Source organism: Excalfactoria chinensis, chromosome 12 (assembly GCF_039878825.1).
Source record: "Excalfactoria chinensis isolate bCotChi1 chromosome 12, bCotChi1.hap2, whole genome shotgun sequence".
NCBI classification, from domain to species: domain Eukaryota; kingdom Metazoa; phylum Chordata; class Aves; order Galliformes; family Phasianidae; genus Excalfactoria; species Excalfactoria chinensis.
In genome coordinates, this window is record NC_092836.1 from 11319334 (window position 1) to 11340491 (window position 21158).

The 21158-nt window shown below is 35.8% G+C and overlaps 1 protein-coding gene across 1 annotated transcript in view; it reads left to right on the forward strand.

Moving 5' to 3' along the window:
- DNAH12 (dynein axonemal heavy chain 12) overlaps window positions 1-21158 on the forward strand; it is a 54899-nt gene that overhangs the window by 1048 nt on the left and 32693 nt on the right. Inside the window, exons 3-31 of the mRNA XM_072347096.1 lie at window positions 475-565; window positions 804-830; window positions 1475-1664; window positions 2308-2383; window positions 2931-3089; window positions 3632-3827; window positions 4646-4834; window positions 5870-6020; window positions 6123-6214; window positions 6498-6676; window positions 7354-7489; window positions 8252-8377; window positions 9273-9407; window positions 9855-10048; window positions 10908-11145; window positions 11589-11774; window positions 12160-12360; window positions 13274-13468; window positions 13674-13795; window positions 13954-14236; window positions 14732-14851; window positions 15202-15358; window positions 15602-15774; window positions 16744-16896; window positions 17297-17536; window positions 17886-18131; window positions 18463-18582; window positions 19620-19729; window positions 19958-20141. Coding sequence (XP_072203197.1) covers window positions 475-565; window positions 804-830; window positions 1475-1664; window positions 2308-2383; window positions 2931-3089; window positions 3632-3827; window positions 4646-4834; window positions 5870-6020; window positions 6123-6214; window positions 6498-6676; window positions 7354-7489; window positions 8252-8377; window positions 9273-9407; window positions 9855-10048; window positions 10908-11145; window positions 11589-11774; window positions 12160-12360; window positions 13274-13468; window positions 13674-13795; window positions 13954-14236; window positions 14732-14851; window positions 15202-15358; window positions 15602-15774; window positions 16744-16896; window positions 17297-17536; window positions 17886-18131; window positions 18463-18582; window positions 19620-19729; window positions 19958-20141 — 4669 coding nt within the window. The remainder of the gene's footprint in view (window positions 1-474; window positions 566-803; window positions 831-1474; window positions 1665-2307; window positions 2384-2930; window positions 3090-3631; window positions 3828-4645; window positions 4835-5869; window positions 6021-6122; window positions 6215-6497; window positions 6677-7353; window positions 7490-8251; window positions 8378-9272; window positions 9408-9854; window positions 10049-10907; window positions 11146-11588; window positions 11775-12159; window positions 12361-13273; window positions 13469-13673; window positions 13796-13953; window positions 14237-14731; window positions 14852-15201; window positions 15359-15601; window positions 15775-16743; window positions 16897-17296; window positions 17537-17885; window positions 18132-18462; window positions 18583-19619; window positions 19730-19957; window positions 20142-21158) is intronic.

A 21158-nucleotide genomic window follows, 5' to 3' on the forward strand; every position in this document is an offset into this window, starting at 1 on the left:
GCTTACTTTCTTTCCTATGAATAATCCAAACACGGATCTACTTCTAAAAGGCTTCTTTGTCACTAATCTTAATACATTTGCGCATGAACTTGGTGCTTTGTGTTGCCGCTTGAGGTGCACAGCTGCCAGGTTGCTCCAAAAGTAACGCCTCCCATTTATTCCCACAGTTTTGGGAGTTCCACTCTGTGCTTTATTTATTTTCACAATACTTTTGGACAGCGTCTGTTGTAGTTGTTTTGAGAAAAAGTACACATAATCCCAACAGGAGCACTGGGAAGTTGGAGAGATCTGTTAATATATATGTACGTTCTGATTGTGGTTAGGACAAATGTTGTTCTTTTTATCACGGAAGGCAGAATCTGCAAAGAGTGCTTCAAACATGGAAAAATGGGTTACATCAGTTAAGATCGTTTTGTTGTTTTTAATGTAACGTTGTTATTTTTGCTGCCCTTCTGACTGTACATTTTACTTTAGAGTTGATCGAGCTTTAGAAGTCTATTCTGAATCCATGGAGGAAAAATATCACAGAGGTTCTGCACCTTCAGTCCCAGAACTACCTGCCTCTGTAAGTGTGTATTTCTTTAATATTGCCCCTACTGCTTATTTTGTGCTTTATTTTGGGGACATTTATGCTTTTATTCTTAATATTCACTTAAAGTTACTTGTGTCCATTCCTAATACTTCATAAACGGATTTACATTCTCAAGTAGTCCCATTGAAACTGGTGCTAATACGTATACTGATACAAGTCTATTTTCTTAACGTACTTGGTACATTAGGAGTTCTTTCTTTTCTTTATGCAGATGAACAGTGAACAAAAGCAACAACGAGTGAGTCAAATTCTTGGTTCTGCATTTTGAGAGTGGAGTAGTGAATGATGCCACTGTTCAGAGGAGCTGAGTGTGCCGTGTGGAATTTGTACCTGCTAAAGAGGAAAAACCTTTGCAGTAATTTTGGACAGGGAAAAACGGGATGGGAAGCAAAAGTGGTAATCCTGTCTTGTGGTCCAGCAGAAGGAAAGTATTCTGTTGGAGAAGACATGTTATGACCATCAGTAATTGAAGTTTTAATCAAAACCTTCCTTGAAGATCATTACTTACCGAATATTCTAAGAGGCTTCAGATTTACTTTCAGTTGAGGTCACAGATCATGCTGTTTGCAATTAATCTTTGCTAGATGAATGTTTGTACAATAGTATGAACAACAGGATGAATGATTTATTGTTAATCATGGGTTTCATCAGAGAAACAGGTGAGATAACTGAAAAGTTCAGTGCTTCGTGTTTGAGCACTGAGACCATTCCATCAACTTTAGAGTAGTATTTAGCGTGCAAGTCAGTGAATACGTAAAATATATGATTATATCCCCTGCCCTTAGTAGTAAAGAATAGTAAGTAAAGAGTGACCTCACTGTGAAACCTAATGAAAGAAATATGTAGTTTGTTATTAGAGTTCTGATAAGTCTGTCCTTTCAGATCAACTATCTCTTTATGAAGAAGTGTGTGCAAAGTAATCCAGTGGTTCCCATTCAGCAGCAGTGGCTGATGTCCATGCTCACCCTGGTGCCACAGTCACTCATGGAAGGCAAGGACAGGAAGCTGTTAGTTGAAGAGCTTTTAGGGGAGATAATAAGGGATTTTGAAAAGAGTATGAAGAGATGCATGGGTGAGTACTGCAAACTGCACAGTACTATCATTAGTGCGTGTTAAGATTTAACAACTTCCACGTGCCTGTGTGGTCATACATGTAAGCTATGATATGATGTATTATATTCAGAAAAGATTAATAAGTTCCAATTTTGCAGGAGTACTGCTTTGAAATCCTTGGTATCCTGTATTTACATTTTTTGTAACTAACTTTTAGCCACTTTGATAGGATTTTAGTGAAAGCTGATCTTGTTAGAAACACGCTAAAGAAAACAAACAATTTACACTGCGACTAACTTCATGGTATCTTTAGTAATATAGTTATAGTACACCACTGTATTTATATTGACCAAAATTGCCACTAATTCTCTTAATCATTTATATACTACCTTTGTGATTGGGGTGAAGTGATTGGAATTAAGACCTGATTCTCTATGGGTATTTAGCAAAAGCTGTGATTTGGAGTTATTTTGGGGAAATGTTGTTTTTGGGGGGTGGTTTTTGTCTGTGTGTGTGTTTTACCTGTTGTTACTTGTTTGTTGTTTTTGAAGGCTTGGGTGACACAGTTCCATCTCACTGTGTGTCATCCATCTTGGAGAACGACTTAGGCAGTACAGTGCCTATTGAACATACTCATACATTTTTGGTTTGTTTTTTCCTAGTGCGGAGTGTTCTTATTAAGCCCGATGTGAAAGGACTTGAAGATGAAGAGGAGGAACCTTTGCCTTTATCACCATTGTGAGTGGACTAAGTTAGCACATTACCCACAGGCAAAGACCATTCAGTTACACATGAGAAATGCTAACTGAGCTGCATGGACACTTATGGTGTAATACTGTGTGGGATGCTTCACGGTCAGGCAGCAACACTGTGCAGTAGTTGGACACACTGAAACTGCACCCAGTGCTGAGGTTTCCTCCGACTGTGGTGTTATGTTGAAACCTTTGACATCAAGCAGAGAAATGCTGTACTCTGTAAAGCAGAAGAGGAAGTCAGGTAGACAGGATACAGTTGTACAATTTCTGGAACATTAGAATGTCTGCCATCTAGGTGCTGATGATAAATACTTCCTGTTAGCAGCTGCTTAAGTTAGAAGTATACGTAGATAAAGGCTCAGGAGAAGGAGATGATTTGATATGGAGAATTAGACAGGTTACCTTCTGCTGTTTAATACTGGAGACATGCTTATGGCACCTCAGTAGCATTTCTACTGTTTATCTGTTTTATTCAGTTATTACTTGAGTGCTTCACACATTTTTATTTCATTGTCTGTTTATTTACTCAGAGGCCTGGATTTTTCTAGTCCGTGGCATAAGCGTTTTATCCAAGCAAAAAAACGGATCCTCTCTAACTTGCACATTCTTCACCCCACAATGAAAACTTTGCTGGATTTCGGTTATGCTGAATTTTCTACCTTTCTTTTAGCGGATTTTTTCAGTTTCAGGTAAAGTCAGTTTTGGTGAGTTATTAACCAGTACAGATTTTTGAAGCCAATAAACAAGAAAGTTTATGGAATTCCATTATTTAATGTGTTTTGGGGGTGCTTTTTTTCCCCTGTAATGAATTTGTTTATTTTCCCTTACATTTCTGGTAATGTCAGCCATTTTATGTGTAGTTCATGTTTTTCCTGTAATTCTTTTAAGATCTCCTTATGATTTAGTCGATCTCTATGCTGTGATGTCCATTAAAGGTCCAGTTGAACTGGATCAGATTTCTTATTCAGGCTATTTTTCATCAGTTACTGAGTTTTATTTTCAATCTCGGATCTTTATTGTCTTCACCTCGTTTTTGTTTTTTTTCTTGGTAACTTTATTTTCTGGGGCTTGGGGTGATTTTTAATTTATTTTAAGGCTGCATAAGTGATGCTTGGGTTCTCAGTCTGCTCTCTGCTAAGTACAGTTGGCTTTGTAATACAGAGTAGCACTAGTATTACTTTACTCCATTAAAAGATCTGTTTATACAGTAGGCTGAAACTTCCTTTTCCAGATTAAAAGGGCCAATTGACTGCGAATCTCTAAAGACTGATATCTCTTTAAGCTGTTCCAAAGCAGAAGAGAAGATACTGAATACATGGTATCAAAAGGTTATTGGCCTCTTCACCCAGGAGACAGCATCAAGTGGTGTAAGTTCGGATCAGCTGGACTCTTTTTACAGCTGTGTGGCTACGCTGATGTCTAATCAGGTAATCTTTCCTCCCTGGGGTAAATCTTAATTTAAAAGTCTGCGCTTTTGTATGATATGGGGCTTGTTTAAGCACTCTTTCCTAACTCTATTGCAATCTGGCAAAGTATTCAGAAAGTTGTATATTTTTTAACTTCCCTTGCATAAAATATCTTTCATGGTTGTGTATAATTGTTTTATTCCTCATTCTTGGATGCAGAAAATTTATGAATTCTTCCAACTAGAATGTCATTAACATAAGGAAGGGAATATTTCAGTATTCTTAGCACTTTTCCATTCCCAGTTCTTAGCAGTACAATTACACATCATATGTAATTGTAAGCAAAAGGAATGAATTCTGGACTCTAAAACACATCTGTACAAACAGACTCAATGCCTGGCTTAGCTGAGATGTATGCAAATGTTCATGTATGCAGTTCTGCAAAATTCCAAACACAGCTTATTCTTCTGGAAGGTGATAGCACAGTGCTTTGTGAGTTGATCTTCTATTCTCTCTGTTTATAAATCCTTATCAAGTTGGAGGAAAACACATTCAAGATATTTCATGTATACTAAGGCATGTACTGCTAATAAACTTAGTTTTGTAGTAAGAATAGTTGCATGGACTTGACCAAAGTAGAATGTTTGTGTGCTTGTTTATTAACTTGCGTTCTTTAGGAGCTGCAACTAAGATAATCAGAAGACATTAGAAGGATATTAGCCATCCTTTAACTGGTCCAAAGCTGCTAAAATGAATGGAAAAATATGATTTACTGAATGGAGGATAAGTGGGATGGGACTTCCTGTGCCTTCAACTAATAGATACATTTTATTGCTTAGCTGAGAGATCTACTGATAAGAAATGTTGAAGCATTTGTGAAACTGTTTGATCCTGAAGACAGAAGTTGTCTGCCTTTGTTTAAGATGGAATTAATTATTGGTGAAAAACATGTGGAGTTTTATCCAAGCTTGCAAGAGCTGGAAGAAGCGATTCTGTTTGTAGTGAATCGTATAGGACAGACTCTCCAGGTGTGTTTTTTTCTTTATTTAAGTGTGTAAATGATAAGTGTCTCAGCATGTGAACATATTAGTAATTAGGACCCTGACCATCATGATAATGGGAGACAAAATCCATCTTGGGATATTTATGTTCTACGAGGATTCTGCGGTTTTTCTCAAGAATGCCCAACAGAACTCCAGGCTCTGAAACTCACTTTGCCATTCACTGTTCAATAAAAAATAGACACATTTGCTACTGATTGTTTTAGTCTGCTGTTTTAAGCTGCAGAACTCTGTATGTCCACAATTGTTTGCTTGTTCACTGAGTAGAAGTCAACCTGAAAACTTACCCACAAAAGAAAGCCAGATAGAAGGTAACTTCATTTTTTTCCTTAGGTTTGTTCAGAAAACCCAGCAGTGCTTTCTGATTTATTTATGTATTTGTAATGTATATGCTTTTAACACTATGAATCAAGTATCTTTTTAGCATATACTCTGAACTAACATTTTACATAGAAACACCATTCTAATTAACGCTGTGTATGATGATCTACCATAAACATGTGTTAATAATGAAGATCCCCCAATAAATCAGTTCACGCACCTTTCTTAACAAAAAGGAAAAAGAAAGAAAGAAAAAAGAAAAGCCCCAAATAGCAATGTATGCTGTACACAAAGATGTGCATCATAGGAACCAGTGTGTGACTCTGGGGGAGGCAGCTGCCTTTCTGGGACTTCAGGGGTGTCCCTACAAATTGAACACTGGCCTTTAATCACACCTTCCAGTACTTTCAGAGAAGTGTCTGGGATTTAGTTATGTTCTTTTGCACATAAGACAGAATTCAAATTTATGTAGGACTGGATGATTTAGATCATTTTTATCCATCCTACATGTTTCTTGATGGACTTTTTGTATCTGGAATCATTTTAAGGTGTGTATGAAATGCCTGGCTTTGTTTGTGATAAAGAACTCATACTTTTCTGATGTAGTGTTTTATTGCCTTTAAAATATACATAAGTATTGCTTTTATATTTAAATTTAATCATTGGAAATTGCCCTTCTAGAATGTCCAAGCAGTCCATTCTTGGCTAGCGGGAGGCACTACAGCTCTGCAAACTGAGCTTCCCACCCACGTCATAGCATGGGCCGCATCTACACTGAAAAAAGTTATTGGAGACAACTTAGAAGGTGCGAGGGAATGTTTTGAAAACTATGGTGAGTGACAGAAGATCATGTTTAACCAATGACTGCTACCTGCAGTAAATAACTTGCTGTACAGAAATGTGTTATCTAATATGTGCGCTTCTTGAATTGTAGTTGAAAGGTATGGCTGGCTTGTAGATGGGACAGCACAGGCAAGAATAGAGAGATTTGAAGCAGAACAACACAGTTTTGATGAATATACTGCTGTAAGTTTTAATTCCACATTTCATATGTAATGTTTACTAGTGTTTACTATCTACTATACAAAGCAATAATAAAACGGGAACGAAGGATAACAGATACTCAGCCATTAGCTAAAAATGATGTCGACTGCCTACAAACCTGTAACATAAACTTATTTTCCTAAAAAATGTATGTGATAAAGGGGAAAAAGATGACTATTTGTTTTCTTTTGTATGTAATATTTACTCATTTAGTGAAGTACTTAAACAATGGACCTGATGTGTGAAATCTAGTATTCTTTTGAAGTTCATAGATGAATTCTTCACCATCAAGAAGGAAATAATGAATTTACCAGAAGTGATTCATTACCCTATGATCTGTTTGAACTGTGAGGATTTAAAGCAAGGTTTAACTAGTAGTGCAAAGGCCTTTGCAAATATGTTAATAGACAGAATAGTTGCAAATTACAGAGAGGAAAATGAAAAGTAAGTAGAATGTCTTTCTTGTTAATCTTATGTGTGTTAAATCTATAGCAGTGATGCAAATGTATCATACTCTTTGTAATGAGGCCTCCTGGCTACCTACTAATTGCATGGCAATTGCGCCAGATAATGCCCTTTTCTCTTCTGCTCAAAAGCTGATGGAGGTTTACTACTAGGCACTGTCAAAGGAAAGACTGGCTGGATTCTCTTACATGTATGGTTGATAACTCTAGGTTTGCATGGGTAATGATAGGTATTATTACTAATGGATTCTAAGAGTTAACTTGCAAGCATAGGTTAGCTCATTAAGTGTTATTTAATTGTTGAGTTAAAATGGGTAACATATAACTGTTTTACAGTGATTCCATATTATCTAAATGGAAGAATATTTACTAGAGATGCATTTGTGTATATGCCAGTGATCCTGTGCTTAAGTTCATATAGTTATTAAAAATAATTGAGGCATTTGTTGAGAAAGTACACCCCTAAATCCAAATAAGCCTTTTATTCTAAGTTAATAAGCAGTATTTTCCTAGGCTTACTTGTTCATATTCTCTATTTATTTCATGAAGTTATGGAACTCTATGGGGGTAATTCAAACTTTAATTCCATGAAATCTAAACTTGAAACCAGTCAAAATCTTAACATTTTGTGATTTTATGTACAAAATAATTTTACAGGATATGCAGGGAATTTGAAGCCATTAAAGAACGTGCGTTAAAAGTTCCAGAGAGCACAGAAGAAATGGTGGAAACAGTAGATTACATAAAGGAAGTAAAAGCCAAAGGTATTCAAGACCTCTCATTAAGGATCAAGGTAAGTGATAGTTACTTCATTCTTTATCTTTCACCTGGCCTGTACAAATAACCATGTTCATTCTGGAGTGCAGAGACTTTGAACAGATCATTCTGTGTGTATGAATACACTGTACTCACAGTGTTGGTTCAGACACAAGCAAGAAGTGCTGCTCATTCTTTATCGCGTGCCTTTCCTTGAGAAGCAGGCTGCACTTCTGATTCCCCATTCCCTTGTGTTCTGCGTGCTGTTAAGGAAATGCAGCTTTTAATAAAGTAAAGTGAATTGTGAGGCGTATTTTGGGGCTGCTTGGAAAAGTTGTTTTTGTAAAAGCCAAGACAATTCACTGTTTAAAGAGAATATAGATGGTATATTTGTGTTAGTTCTCCATGTGTGCTTGGAGAACAAAATTGGTAAATTGTGTAAAATGTGCGTCAGCTCATTTGGATAGGAACTTTGTTTTGCTCTGCTATGATAATGAACATCAGGTTTGGTGCTTGGCTTTAGTGTAAACATCTATGCTGCAAAATGCTGTAGAACGACACCTAAAGATTTTGCACATAGATGAGCAGGCTACAGAAGTCATATTAGAGAAGCTCACAATTGAGGCTGGGATTTGAGTAACTTCTGTATATTTTGAATGTTGATATTCAGTTGCCTGAAGCAGCAATTCTGAAAAGTCATGAAACAAAGATTCCTATTGCATCATTTTAGACACTTCTGTCCTACCCCGTGTCTTACACAGACTGTAATACCTAATGTTTTGTGAAATCCCTCTTATAGGAGTGCTCTGGGCAAATGGAATACTTCTTAGATGTTCATTTGTTTTCTCCTGAGGACATTGCACTGAATGCAACAGTTCTTCTATGGCCAAAGAAGATTAACCCTATTTTTGATGAGCACGACGATGTAAGGATATTTTCTTTGTTTGTGATTCATTTTGACTTGTTAGAATTTTCACTTCTCTTGGGCTATTTATTTTGTCAGCAGCTAACTGTATCTAAACATACAGCATGAACTTTACTAATTCGGAGATGCTTAAATTGTGTATTCCCACAGTTTTATATCAAAGGAGGATTTTTTGGAGGAATTTGAAAATGCAGAAAATTGTCACTGCAACTTAAAGCCCTGAGAAAGTCCTAATCTCTTGTTTCTGGTCAGTGCTGGGTAATTTAAAGGAATGGAAGCACTCACTGCAGTGCAGTTGACTACTGATGAAAATATATCTGCTGGGCCCTTCGTGTGTTTCAATGCTCTGGACTGAGGAACATTTAGTTAAAACAATGCTTTGTTCTGTCAGTGAGTGAATGGTGGGAACAGTGTTATTTAGGTAGCAATCGTTACCAGAAAATGCAAAGCATCTGATGTTCCCTTTGTGATTGTAGATTACTTTCTTTTTCCCCTTCCTGTCTATGTTTGCCTTGCTAGCATTCTTTCTCTCCTAGAGATGAAAATCTCTATTCTTTCCTGTATTACATCCAGTCTTTCTGGTGTCAGTGTTTACACCTCATGCTGTAGGAATTGGAACTTCCTAGATTTTGCTGAAGAAAGTCTTCCTGCAATTCTAATTCAGTTATTGAGGTAAGGGTTCCATGCTATCATTAGAGGCTGCATGCAGTTAAGTGGAACATATGGAAAGGAACTTCTGGAATGTATTTGTTGTAAGGATGATAACTTGTATTGTTTGTTTTCTGTCTGTGCTAAATATTTCGTTTAGACAGGCCCACGAATGTTAGTTATTGAAAAGACTGACAACCCCTTCTTCATTGCTATTTACTATAAAAAACAATCAACTGTTTTGTAGCTGATTGATAAGTCCAAACGTAAAGGAGAACAAGAGCTAATAAATAAATCTGAGAAACTGACAGTGGAATTAGAGAAGCTAACGCAGTCCGTGACAGAACTTGAAGAATACTCAGAACTGGATTGCATGCAACAGGTCTGGTTAATATTCAGTGTAAAATGGATACAATATTCAGTGTCATAAATGTGCAGAGATTGTGGAAAGAATTTAAAGTAATTCTGTTTACAAATATGAACTAAAAAGTGTATTATCCTCTTGTCACACTGTCAAAACATATTAAAAGCTGTCCTAACACCCTGCTCATTAATTGGAGCACATCAGCTTTAACATCTGACTCTCTTCCCATAATCTGTGTATGCATATATGGTTGCCATCCCAGGTGCGAAATCCAGTACTTGTTAAATTTCATACTGTTGCTGAATACCCATCCCTATCAAGATCTCTGCAAGGTGTCTCAACTCTCAAGGGAGTTAAGACAAAAATAAAATGGCTTGTTATAGTTTGATACCTGATTTTTTTGATAGCATAATTTATTTATTTAATTAGTTATTTCTCAAGAGGTACAAAATTATTTAATTTCAGTATGTAGCTGACCTGAGAGCCTTACAGAAACGCATACAGGAAGCTGATGAAACAGTAGCTTTTATTCATAAAGAAGAGACTCTTTTGAAATGGAGGCCAAGTGACTTCCCGCTTCTCAGCGGCATAAAAACTGATATTGAGCCATATCAGAAACTCTTTCATCTCATACTGAAATGGCAGCGAACTGAAAAAAGGTAATTCAGTGCTACATACTCTTGAGGCTAAGTGAGGGAGAATGGACAAAATACTATTTTGTATTCATGCGATTTCTGTTCATGTCAGGTATTGAATATGCTTTTGTTTCTTATAAATGTTTATTGGTTACTAGCAACCCAAGTTTGATGGTGCTATAATTCATCTATTGGGGTTGTTGATTTTAATTAATTCAGCCTCTAAACATCTGTTTACTCATTTGCATTGCCCTAAATATGTATTTTGTTCTAACTGTACTGGTTGTATTGATGAAGCCTATAAATAAGATGAAAAGATGAACTGTGCAGGAAGAAATGTACCGGGGAGAAGGGGAAAAAAAAAAAAGGTCAGATATGAGCCATTTGGAATGCCAAAAAGAGAAAGAAATGTAATCAGAAAGGTCACAGTTTGTACGTAATGAAAGCCATCTTTTATCTGATGTCCCTACAAAGTGCTGTGAAGGTGTGCCCAAATGGTTATGTTATATGTGGAAGTTATAAAGTGAGATATGACCAGACAGTAGGATTTCTTTCTTAGTGAAAATCCAAATGCCTGGTATATTTTGGTGTTGTGTATTGATCTCTAAGAGCTAAACTAAAATATTCCTCAGTCTGTGCAGTTACTTGATATCAACATGTGAATGATGTGAACTTGATGCAAACGCACTGAAGAGCATGATCAATCCGCCCTTCAGTTATATGTTAGTATTTTGTGAAGAATTATAGTAACTGGAAAAAAGAACTTGACTTTCATTTAAATAACTATTAATTTGACCTGTTTGTATTGCAAAACAAAGATTTAATGTTTGGGTGCTGCTTTTGCTATTCTGATTTTTGTTTGTTTTTTTTTTATTTTTCTCAGATGGTTGGATGGTGATTTTTTGGAACTCAATGGAGAAAGCATGGAGGCTGAGCTTGATGAGTTTTATCGAGAGATATACAGAATGTCAAAACTCTTCCAACAAAAACAGAAGAAAATTCAGCAGGAGTTGAAAAAGACATCACACAGAACTGCAGAAGGGAAGAGAGAAGAAGAAATAAAGACAAATCCAACTATTGCGATGTGTACTTCAGTTCTTGAGCAGATAAAAGACTTTAAGGTAAAAGAGAAGAAAAAGAAAAATAAAGATGAAAGTTATTACAAATTAATGCTGAGACATAAATGCTTAATTCAGTACTCAGTATGGATACTGTAGGGTCTGAGACCTGCTTTACTGTTAGGATTGGAGATCAGTGTTTTATGTAAGTAAAACTCATTTGAAAGTTGAATCATGTACCAGGGCCAATTTGGAAAATTTGTTCCTTGTCACTTTCTTGACAAGACTTTGCTTCATAGTTTAATATTTGTTCTTCAGTAACTTACTGTGATTACTTAGGAACTGAATGAATGGCTGAGTGGATCTGTCTGTGATTTTCAGAAAATATTTTCATGCCTTTGTCTACTGCTGTGGCATTTTAAATGCACATCAAGGATGAGGGAAAAAACAGTTGAGAAATAATACATGTTGTAATTTCTGTGGTATAAATGTTCTTCCTCAACTAGGAGAATATTCCCACTGTGAATGTCTTTTGTAACCCTGGCTTGCGAACTCGTCATTGGCAGCAGATGTCAAGTATAATAGGGTATGATTTAACACCAGACTCTGGAACTACTCTGAGAAAAGTTTTGAAGCAGAATCTAGGCCCTTATTTGGAAGAATTTGAAACTATAAGTGTGGGTGCAAGTAAGGTAAGCATGAAGATTGGATTGTGATAAATATGTCAGATCTCATTGTGATAGCTTTTATGACCTACTAGAATATTTTTCTTTATGCTTATGCTAAAGAGATTTGATGTGTCTCTGTCCTATTAGATAACAGTGAGTGTGTATGCATTTGTATCCCGTGTTACATCCTTAGTATTTCCCAAGTGTATTGTTTTCAGTGCACTAGAAAGGTAATTACTAAGAAACAATGATAAATAATTCATGCTGTTAGATTAAAATAGCTTGTTCAGCTGGACAAGTTCATATATAGAATTAACTGGGAAAAAAAACAAAAAAACAAACAAACAAACAAAAAAAACAACCGAACAATACAATAACTAAGGTAAATTATTTTCTTTTTACATGTTAGGAATTTTCCTTAGAGAGAGCAATGAATGTAATGATGGAAAGTTGGGATTCAATTTCCTTTACTACATCTGTTTATCGTGAGACTGGTGTTCATATTCTGTCTGCAGTGGATGAGATTCAAGCTGTTCTTGACGATCAGATTGTGAAAACTCAGACAATGAGGGGATCACCTTTCATTAAACCATTTGACAAAGAAATCAGGGTATGATGAGAAAAAGCAATTTTTTGTTTGTTTTTCATGATAAATATCAGGCAAAAGTAAGTCAGTTGTATTTCAGTATTTTATTTGATATTAGTGAAATACATTTTGTCAAGACTCTTTGGAGTTCATTTAAGTCCTTCTTACATTATTTCTGTATTACAACTCCATCTCATTTCACATTTTGATTCTTCTCTCCTTTGCCATTCAGATGCAACCAAAAGAACTTTGGTTCACGTACTTTGAAAGTCCCTGTTTTAGTTTGGGACTTTAACCTTGCTTCCTAATATCTTGAAATTAATATTTCATTACTGTTCAAATGATTAACATTTTGTGATTTAGTCCTTCATTTTGGGAATCAAATTTCAAACTGCAATGATAACTTTTAGGCAACAAAGTTTTTTGAGGGCTGGACGAAGTGTTTTTTTGGGGGTTTGGTTGTAATAACCTCAAAAAAATGTACTTACAGCTTCTGCAACCTCTTCTGGAGGCATCTGCACCTGTCTACTTTGGAGACAGAATAGTGGGCCGGCTGGATCTCCCTTTTGATATAGTGGTCTTTCTAGTACTCTCATGTTCCTGCTGTATTCTAGCAGCAAAGCAACAGCTGCTTGCTGTGGGAAAAAAAAGAATTGTTACTGATAACCTGCAGGGTGTTACTTAACCATTACATTATTAAAAGATCATGGCACTAAAGCAATAACTACATTTGGGAAAATTAATATCCCGACACATTTTATTTTCCTTTGGCCATCTGTGTATGTGAAAGAACCTAAATATGGCTAAATTATTTTATTTTGCTGACTGCTAGAAACATCTTATTTTCTTCTTGGGAAGTGCAGTGTTGCAGTATCCACTTTTTTCATAATCTGTGTAAAAAAAATATTCAGGTAATGTTCTTTAAATATTTATTAAGGAATGGGAGAGTCGCCTAATTCACATTCAGGAAATAATCGATGAATGGCTGAAAGTGCAAGCACAGTGGCTTTATTTGGAATCCATTTTTGCTTCTGAGGATATTATGCAACAAATGCCAGAAGAGGGGCGTCTTTTTCAAACAGTGGATAGACAGTGGAAGGAAATTATGAAGTACTGTGTCAAAGACTCACAGGTAAGGAAAATAAACTGTACTTGAAAAGAAACAGTAGTTTCTCTGCTTGTTTTCAGCAGTGGTTTTGTTTTTAGGATATATAAAGGCCAACTACATCAGCTGCCTAGGCTTATTAGGAATAAAATCATGTATGTTATTTGGGTAATTTCTACTGTTTGAAGTATCTTAGTTATAACTAATAGTTGGCATGTGGTTGTTATTGCAGGTTCTTGCTGCTACTTCCTTGGAAGGGATGTTGGAGAAGCTGCAGAACTGTAATGAGTTTCTTGACAAAATCATGAAAGGGCTTAATGCTTATCTTGAGAAAAAGCGTCTCTTCTTTCCCCGGTATGATGTGCTTAGGCTATTTCAAAAACAAAGATTCCAAACACTTATTTTATTGTTTAATAAGGTCAGCCCTTAAAGTAGCTGGTAATTCAGTTGGCTTTTTATTCCTCTTCTGTTTTTTTTTTAAACTTCTGCTTTTTTTCTAAATTTTTTTCTAGCTTCTTTTTCTTGTCTAATGATGAAATGCTGGAGATCCTATCAGAGACCAAAGATCCTCTCAGAGTTCAGCCTCACTTGAAGAAGTGTTTTGAAGGCATTGCAAAGCTACATTTCCTTCCCAATCTGGATATAAAAGCAATGTACAGTTCTGAAGGGGAGCGTGTTGAATTGATTTCAACAATTTCTACTTCTGAAGCTCGAGGCGCAGTGGAGAAGTGGTTAATTCAAGTAGAAGATGTTATGCTGAGGAGCATACGCAGTGTTATTGCTAAATCAAGAATGGTACGGATTCTGTAGTACAGGTTTTGTAATAATTTAATAGCAGTAGCACACACAGTGGAATAGACCTTCCTTTTATTTTAATTAGGGTTGTCTCCTTTCTATAATTCTGATCATAGGAGTTCAATTAGGTGAAGTCTTGGCACCAGAAGAAGTTAACATGTCTTATATTTATAGGTCACTGAGAGAGTTAAGAGTTCAGTTTGAGTAAGATTTAAGTTGTAATACTGGGTTTCAATTTTTAAAAATGATTTGCAGCATTACTGTGTTTCAAGGATACGTCATAGAGCTTAATTAATGTTTGCTCCCTCCTCAACAAAGATCATGAGCCAGAGAAGATTTCTTGTGTGAAGTTTGCACACTGTGAATATTTACATAATATGGATTGCAAGTGCACGTTGCTTGGCTCCTGTTGAGCTTTTCATCCACCAGAACCCCCTGTTATGATGTGTATGCCAGACTGACACTGTATTTGTGTACTGTATTTATCTCTTTCAGGCATATCTAGAGACTGAGAGAAAAAGATGGGTTCTGGAGTGGCCTGGACAAGTAGTGTTGTGTGTATCTCAAATGTTCTGGACAAGTGAGGTCCATGAAGTTCTTTGCAGTCAGCCAGAGGTACTATGTGATACACAATCTTAATAAATAAATAAATCATTTTTATTTCAGAGAATGTATTTTGCCTAATCACACCTTATCTTCCTACAATAGGCATATGAGTTTGGTATGGAATTTCTATAAAGCGATTTATAACTTTGATACAGATATTTGAGTGCTCTTGTATAGAGCAAGCATAGATTAAATTCATAAACGCATTACTGATTAAGAGAGAAGTTGATGCAAAAATATGATGATGTAAGACTGGTTTAATAAGTAATCCCCAATATGGTATTTAATTAATGTAAAGGAGTCTGAAACACTTGAAATTGTCAAATATTCAGTTTCATAACTACTGTTGTTTCTCACAGGGCTTAAAGGACTATTATGATAAACTCCAGCTTCAACTTAATGATATTGTAGAGCTGGTAAGAGGAAAACTGTCAAAGCAAACAAGGACTACACTGGGTGCCTTGGTTACTATTGATGTGCATGCTAGGGATGTCCTCATGGAAATGATTGAACATGGTACCTATCATTTTAAGATATTTTTATTCCTGTGTGTTTTATAACTACTGTGTTAATTAAAAATAGCTAACCAGTCTTGTTTTGCTTAATAAAACACAACAGTTTTAAGGTGTAAGAAGTGTATGTGACTACTCAGATGTGAGCATGAACAGTAATAATTTCAGAGTTTTAAATTTCTATTTAATAGAAAATCCAGTTATCTAACATTTCCTTTATTGTTGCTTTTAATTATGTGTCTGTCAGGTGTACAGAATGAAACAGACTTTCAGTGGCTTGCACAGCTACGATATTATTGGGAATCAGAGAACGTTCGTGTCCGGATCATTAATTGCAATGTAAAATATGCTTATGAATACCTTGGAAACTCACCACGCCTGGTCATTACTCCTCTAACAGACAGGTGTTATCGCACCTTGGTATGATCTTCTGCAAATGTTACTAAAGACCATGTTTTCTGTAGCGTGCTATTTTTTACACTGCTCGTTACAACTGTCCTGACAGGGCTTACAGTTGCTATGAGTCTGATATTTCTGTTGAAAGGGAGTTTTCAAAGATCATAATTTCTGTAGCTTATTGAACATTAAGCAGATTTATAGCAATGAATCTGGACAGCCCACCAACATGACTTAATTAGTGGACCTTCCTATCTAGGTTTTATCATTCCATAGGTAACAAGTACACAACATTCTTGCAATTTATTTGGCTGGAATATGGTTTCAGATTTTACTAGGCATGTTGTGGAGATCGAATCACCACCTCTGTAAGTTTATAATTACTCTGAAAAGGCCTGAATGATGCATATGAAGATACTTTGCTCTCTTTGTTGATTTAGTTTTTGAGGCATGCTTCTAGCTAACATTTGGTAATGTTGAAGCATTAAGGGTTCTGTACATGGTTATGACAGAAGACGGTGATGTTTTGGCTCACAGACTTTTAATCTTGGAATCCTACAATCAGGGAAATTTTCTTATGGAATGGTTAATGGAATAGAAGTGCAACAAAAGGGAGTGTGGAAAATGAAAAGTAGAAAAAATATATTAAAGGAGAAGCAGATGTAAAAAAGAATAGCAACCGAGTAATGGCTTCAAATTCGATTTTAAAGTTGTAGCTAAACAAAAAATGGAAGATTGGATCTAATAAAGTTTGAGTAATCGTTGTTATGATGATGTATAAGACTAAACTTTCTTTTATGGAAAATTCAGTTGTCTCTATTTCTAGACTGAATAGTTTTCAGATTTATAAGTTGGTATAATATATAAACATTCTTGTTTGTTTGTTTCATACAGTCATTGTAACTATCTAGTGCAATTTAAATTCACATTTTCATTCAAAATAATCTCATATAATCTCACTAATAATTTTCAAAACCTATTTCTGTTTCTTAGATTGGAGCTTTTTATTTAAACCTTGGTGGAGCCCCAGAGGGTCCTGCAGGGACAGGTAAAACAGAGACCACGAAAGATTTAGCTAAAGCTCTTGCTGTGCAGTGTGTTGTCTTCAACTGTTCTGATGGCCTCGATTATGTGGCAATGGGAAAGGTAAGTAGAAGTGTTAAAATTCCCATTTTATTTATTAGGATGGAAACTGTAGGATGCCCACTCTGCAGAAGCACTTGTAAATGAGTGCCACCTGAGGTTTGCTACCCTTGGATGTAATGTACTGGTCTCAACACGTTAAGGTTTTCTGCACCATGAAATCCTATCAAGTCATTGATTAGAACACAAGAAGAAATGACTGCTGATTAGAATCTTTTGACTAACTTTTCTTTAAAGCATAGAAAGGGCTTTGTCAGTAAAGCACTGACTTTTGCTCTAAACAGACTTAGATATTATCACAGTTGCATCTTTCATCTAATCAAACTTCTAACATGATAACTCTTATTTTCTTTTGGACCCTTGAAAATTAGAGGCAATGTTGTTGTCTTTTTTCATTTTACAGTTTTTCAAGGGTTTGGCTTCATCGGGTGCATGGGCATGTTTTGATGAGTTCAATCGCATTGAACTGGAAGTACTGTCTGTTGTGGCCCAGCAGATCCTTTGTATCCAGAGAGCCATACAGGCAAAACTAGAGACGTTTGTTTTTGAAGGAACTGAACTGAAACTTAACCCCAACTGTTTTGTAGCTATTACTATGAATCCAGGTTACGCAGGACGTTCTGAACTACCGGATAATCTGAAGGTAAAACAGTAAAAGATGTTTCTGCTTTAAAATGATTTTTTAAAGGCACATGTTGCTGGTGTTAATAAAGATTTAATTCAATTTAATTCAGATTTATTTATTAAGCCTCTCTTTTTCTAGTTGTAATATTGGTAATTTTTCTATTTTGTTGGCTCCTGGTGTTTTACACAGTACTGCTTTCCACTTCTATGGTTTGTCTGCTGCAAATCATCTATAGGCTTATACCTGACCTTATTAAGCAGTATTTCATTTAAGAAGCTGATGCTGCTCACCATTAGAAATGCTGTGGTGGGATGAATCCATTCCTAACAAAACTGTCCTAAGATATTTCTTTGGGTATGTGTTTCAGGTTCTGTTCCGAACAGTAGCCATGATGGTTCCTAACTATGCTTTGATAGCAGAAATTTCTCTCTATTCATATGGATTTCTGAATGCAAAGTCACTATCAGTGAAGATAGTAATGACATACAGGCTTTGTTCAGAGCAGCTTTCTTCTCAGTATCACTATGACTATGGTATGCGAGCAGTAAAAGCTGTGTTGGTGGCTGCTGGGAATTTAAAACTGAAATTTCCAGAGGAAGATGAAGATATATTGGTGAGTTCTGGGAATAATTCTTACAGAACTTTACTGATGCATGAAGTTCAGAATTCGTAGGGCAGTTCCACCACATCTTCACAGACATGTCACCGTTCAACCTTACTTAGTTTCCCTATTGATGAAACAAAGATAATTGTCTTTTATTTGTATTATTATTATTATTATCTTTTAAGTGCATGCTACACATTCCAGTGCTATGCTGGTGATTGTGCTTAACTGCTTATCGAAGGCACCGTATAATTAAGAATCTTAATTGCACATTAGGTTGTTTTAGTTTCTGAACAGTGTATTCTTCACTTCTAATCAAATGTGTAATTGTTTTCTTTAGCTTCTTAGATCAATTAAGGATGTGAATGAGCCCAAATTTTTGTCATGTGATATACCTCTCTTCATGGGTATAACTAGTGATTTATTTCCTGGAATCAAACTTCCTGATGCAGACTACAGAGTAAGCATACTTGTAACTGTTCCTTCCTAAAAATTATTGGTTTTGCTTGTTTTGTAACCAGGTGTATTTAATGCAGTAATTTATGAATTACTGAAAAATAAGAAAAATTGCAGAATGTTTGCAGTGAAATTTGTACCACAGAAAATTCTTGAATCTGAGTGTAATTTACATCCAAGTTCCATTACATCCAGAATGGCACTGTAAGAAATCAGGGACTGATCTGCAGATTTACCCAATATAGAGTCTGACTGATTTCCTTCTTAATTTCTGGATACAATTGATCCCTAACTTTTGGATATATTTTAGTAAAATTAAGCCTTCCTCTTGTTTTCTCTTGCTTATGGCAACAAATAAAGCACAGTTCCTATGCAGGGGGATCACTGGGGAGAAGATGAACATGTAGGAAAAGACAAAATGGACTAACTTTATAAATTTTTCTAGAGAATACTAAACTGACAAAACCAGATTCTGCTCAATGACGCTGGTAGTTCCTCAGGAGGATATAATGTCCCCTCAAGACTGAATTTGTAGTGAACTCCTGTTGGAGCATTAGAAGTACAAAAGCTTTGTGGTGTTTGTTTTGTTTTGTTTTGTTTTGTTTTCCAGGGGTGTTTGCTGTATTCTGGTTAATAGTGTTACGTGTATTATTTAATGTAAAACCCTTATTAATGATCATAAACTCTTCTATCATAGTCCAAGATGATAATTTAAGGAATGGGGTGCAATGAATACTTACTTGAATCATAGAATCATAGAATCACAAGGTTGGAAAGGACCTATAAGATCATCTAGTCCAACCATCCTTCCTTTACCATACCTACAGAAAACCCCTAACCCATATCTCCTAGCTCCCTGTCTAGACGCTAATTTGTAATTACTTGTAATTTGACGATGAGTAAAATCTAATGGAAATACTTAATCTAGATTTATACATCTATAAATTGTAAACATGAGAACTGGTTTTTAAAAGGGGAAAAAAAGGAAAAGAAAAAAATGCTTGTAGCAAATGGTAAAGTTGTAATTTGGTTTGATTTTAGGATTTTCTGGAATGCGTGAATGAATGTTGTATTCGACATAACGTCCAACCTGTGCAAGCTTTTGTGGAGAAAATGATACAGACGTATGAAATGATGATTGTTAGACATGGGTAAGATTCTCATTACTGTTTTACAAGCTTTATTCATTGTCATTTTCATTTATGTCATGGTAGCTGTTTATATCAAGTATAAAAGTTGATATGCTTGGCACTGACCTGCCAGTGAAAAGGCTGGGGCTGCACAAAGGGGATGGAGCCAGAACAACCGGTCTGCAAAAGTTAAAATGCAAGACAGATCTTTTAATACCTTTTTTTTTTTTCTCCCTTTCCATCCAACAGCTTCATGCTGGTAGGGGAATCTTTTTCTGGGAAGACCAAAGTTCTACATGTGTTGGCAGATACACTGTCTCTTATGAAAGAACGTGGTTATGGTGAAGAAGAAAAAGTAGTTTTTAGAACCGTGAACCCCAAATCCATCACCATGGGTCAGCTTTTTGGGCAGTTTGATATGATATCGCATGAGGTAACGTATATTTTAAAAGTAGTGTGTAGCAATGGCCAGTTTGTTTGTTTGTTTTTTTTTTGTTCTTGTTTCAGTTTCTTATTTGTCATCTTCCATGGATTTCATGGGGCTTGTATGAGTGCACTGGTTTAACGACGTTGTAACTTCAAGTTCAGTCATGGTGTTATTGCTCAGCTGTTTTCAAAGTCAGGAAAGGCACTTTCCACTGCTCCTGCATGTGGCTTTTAAGTCCTGATTCCAAACAGCATTTCTTCATCCCTTTCCTGGACTCAAGTGTTACTGTAAATAACAGTACTTGTTGGCTGACATTAAGGAAAAATAAGCAAGCATACCAGTGTGGGTTCAAGGACTAGGAACTAATAATCCCATATGGTTTTCCTACTTTGTAGTATTTCTAATGCTTTTTGCTTTTCCTATTCCCATATATATCAAATCTCCTTGATTCTCGGTAGTAAACAGTTGAATTTATTGTTTTATCACTTTAAATGCACATGAGAACACCGTTGTAAGTGTTGTTTTAGCTAATACTTAAAGGGTTGATTTCAAATTAGTGTTTCAAATAAACACAGCAGTAAGTTTGTATGAAATTATATGCATTTACACATGCAAAATAAGCAATACCACACCAAGATTCTAACCAGTGTAATTAAATCAGTATGGAAAAACTATTTAGAAAAGCTTAAAACCTTGTGTGTCTCCACATGTAAAACTTGGTTTGGAGAAGAAGCAATATAAAAGAAGGAACGTGAAATAGTGAAACTTAGGATGATTGTGGGAAGAAGCAGCTGCAAGACAGAGCAGAAACACTTCTAAGTGCCTTTCCATTGTTTCTTAAAGAAATATAGTATTACAGGCAAAATACCACTGCTTGATTTCCATTTGCTGGCACGGTCCTTTGTGAAACAGCAAATCTGTGTTCTACTCTTTTCCAAGCAAGAGAAGAATTGTTAAAAAATAGTTAAAGAATAATGAAAAGGAAATGAAGGAGTTGCATTTTTCTGTACAATTAAAACAGTC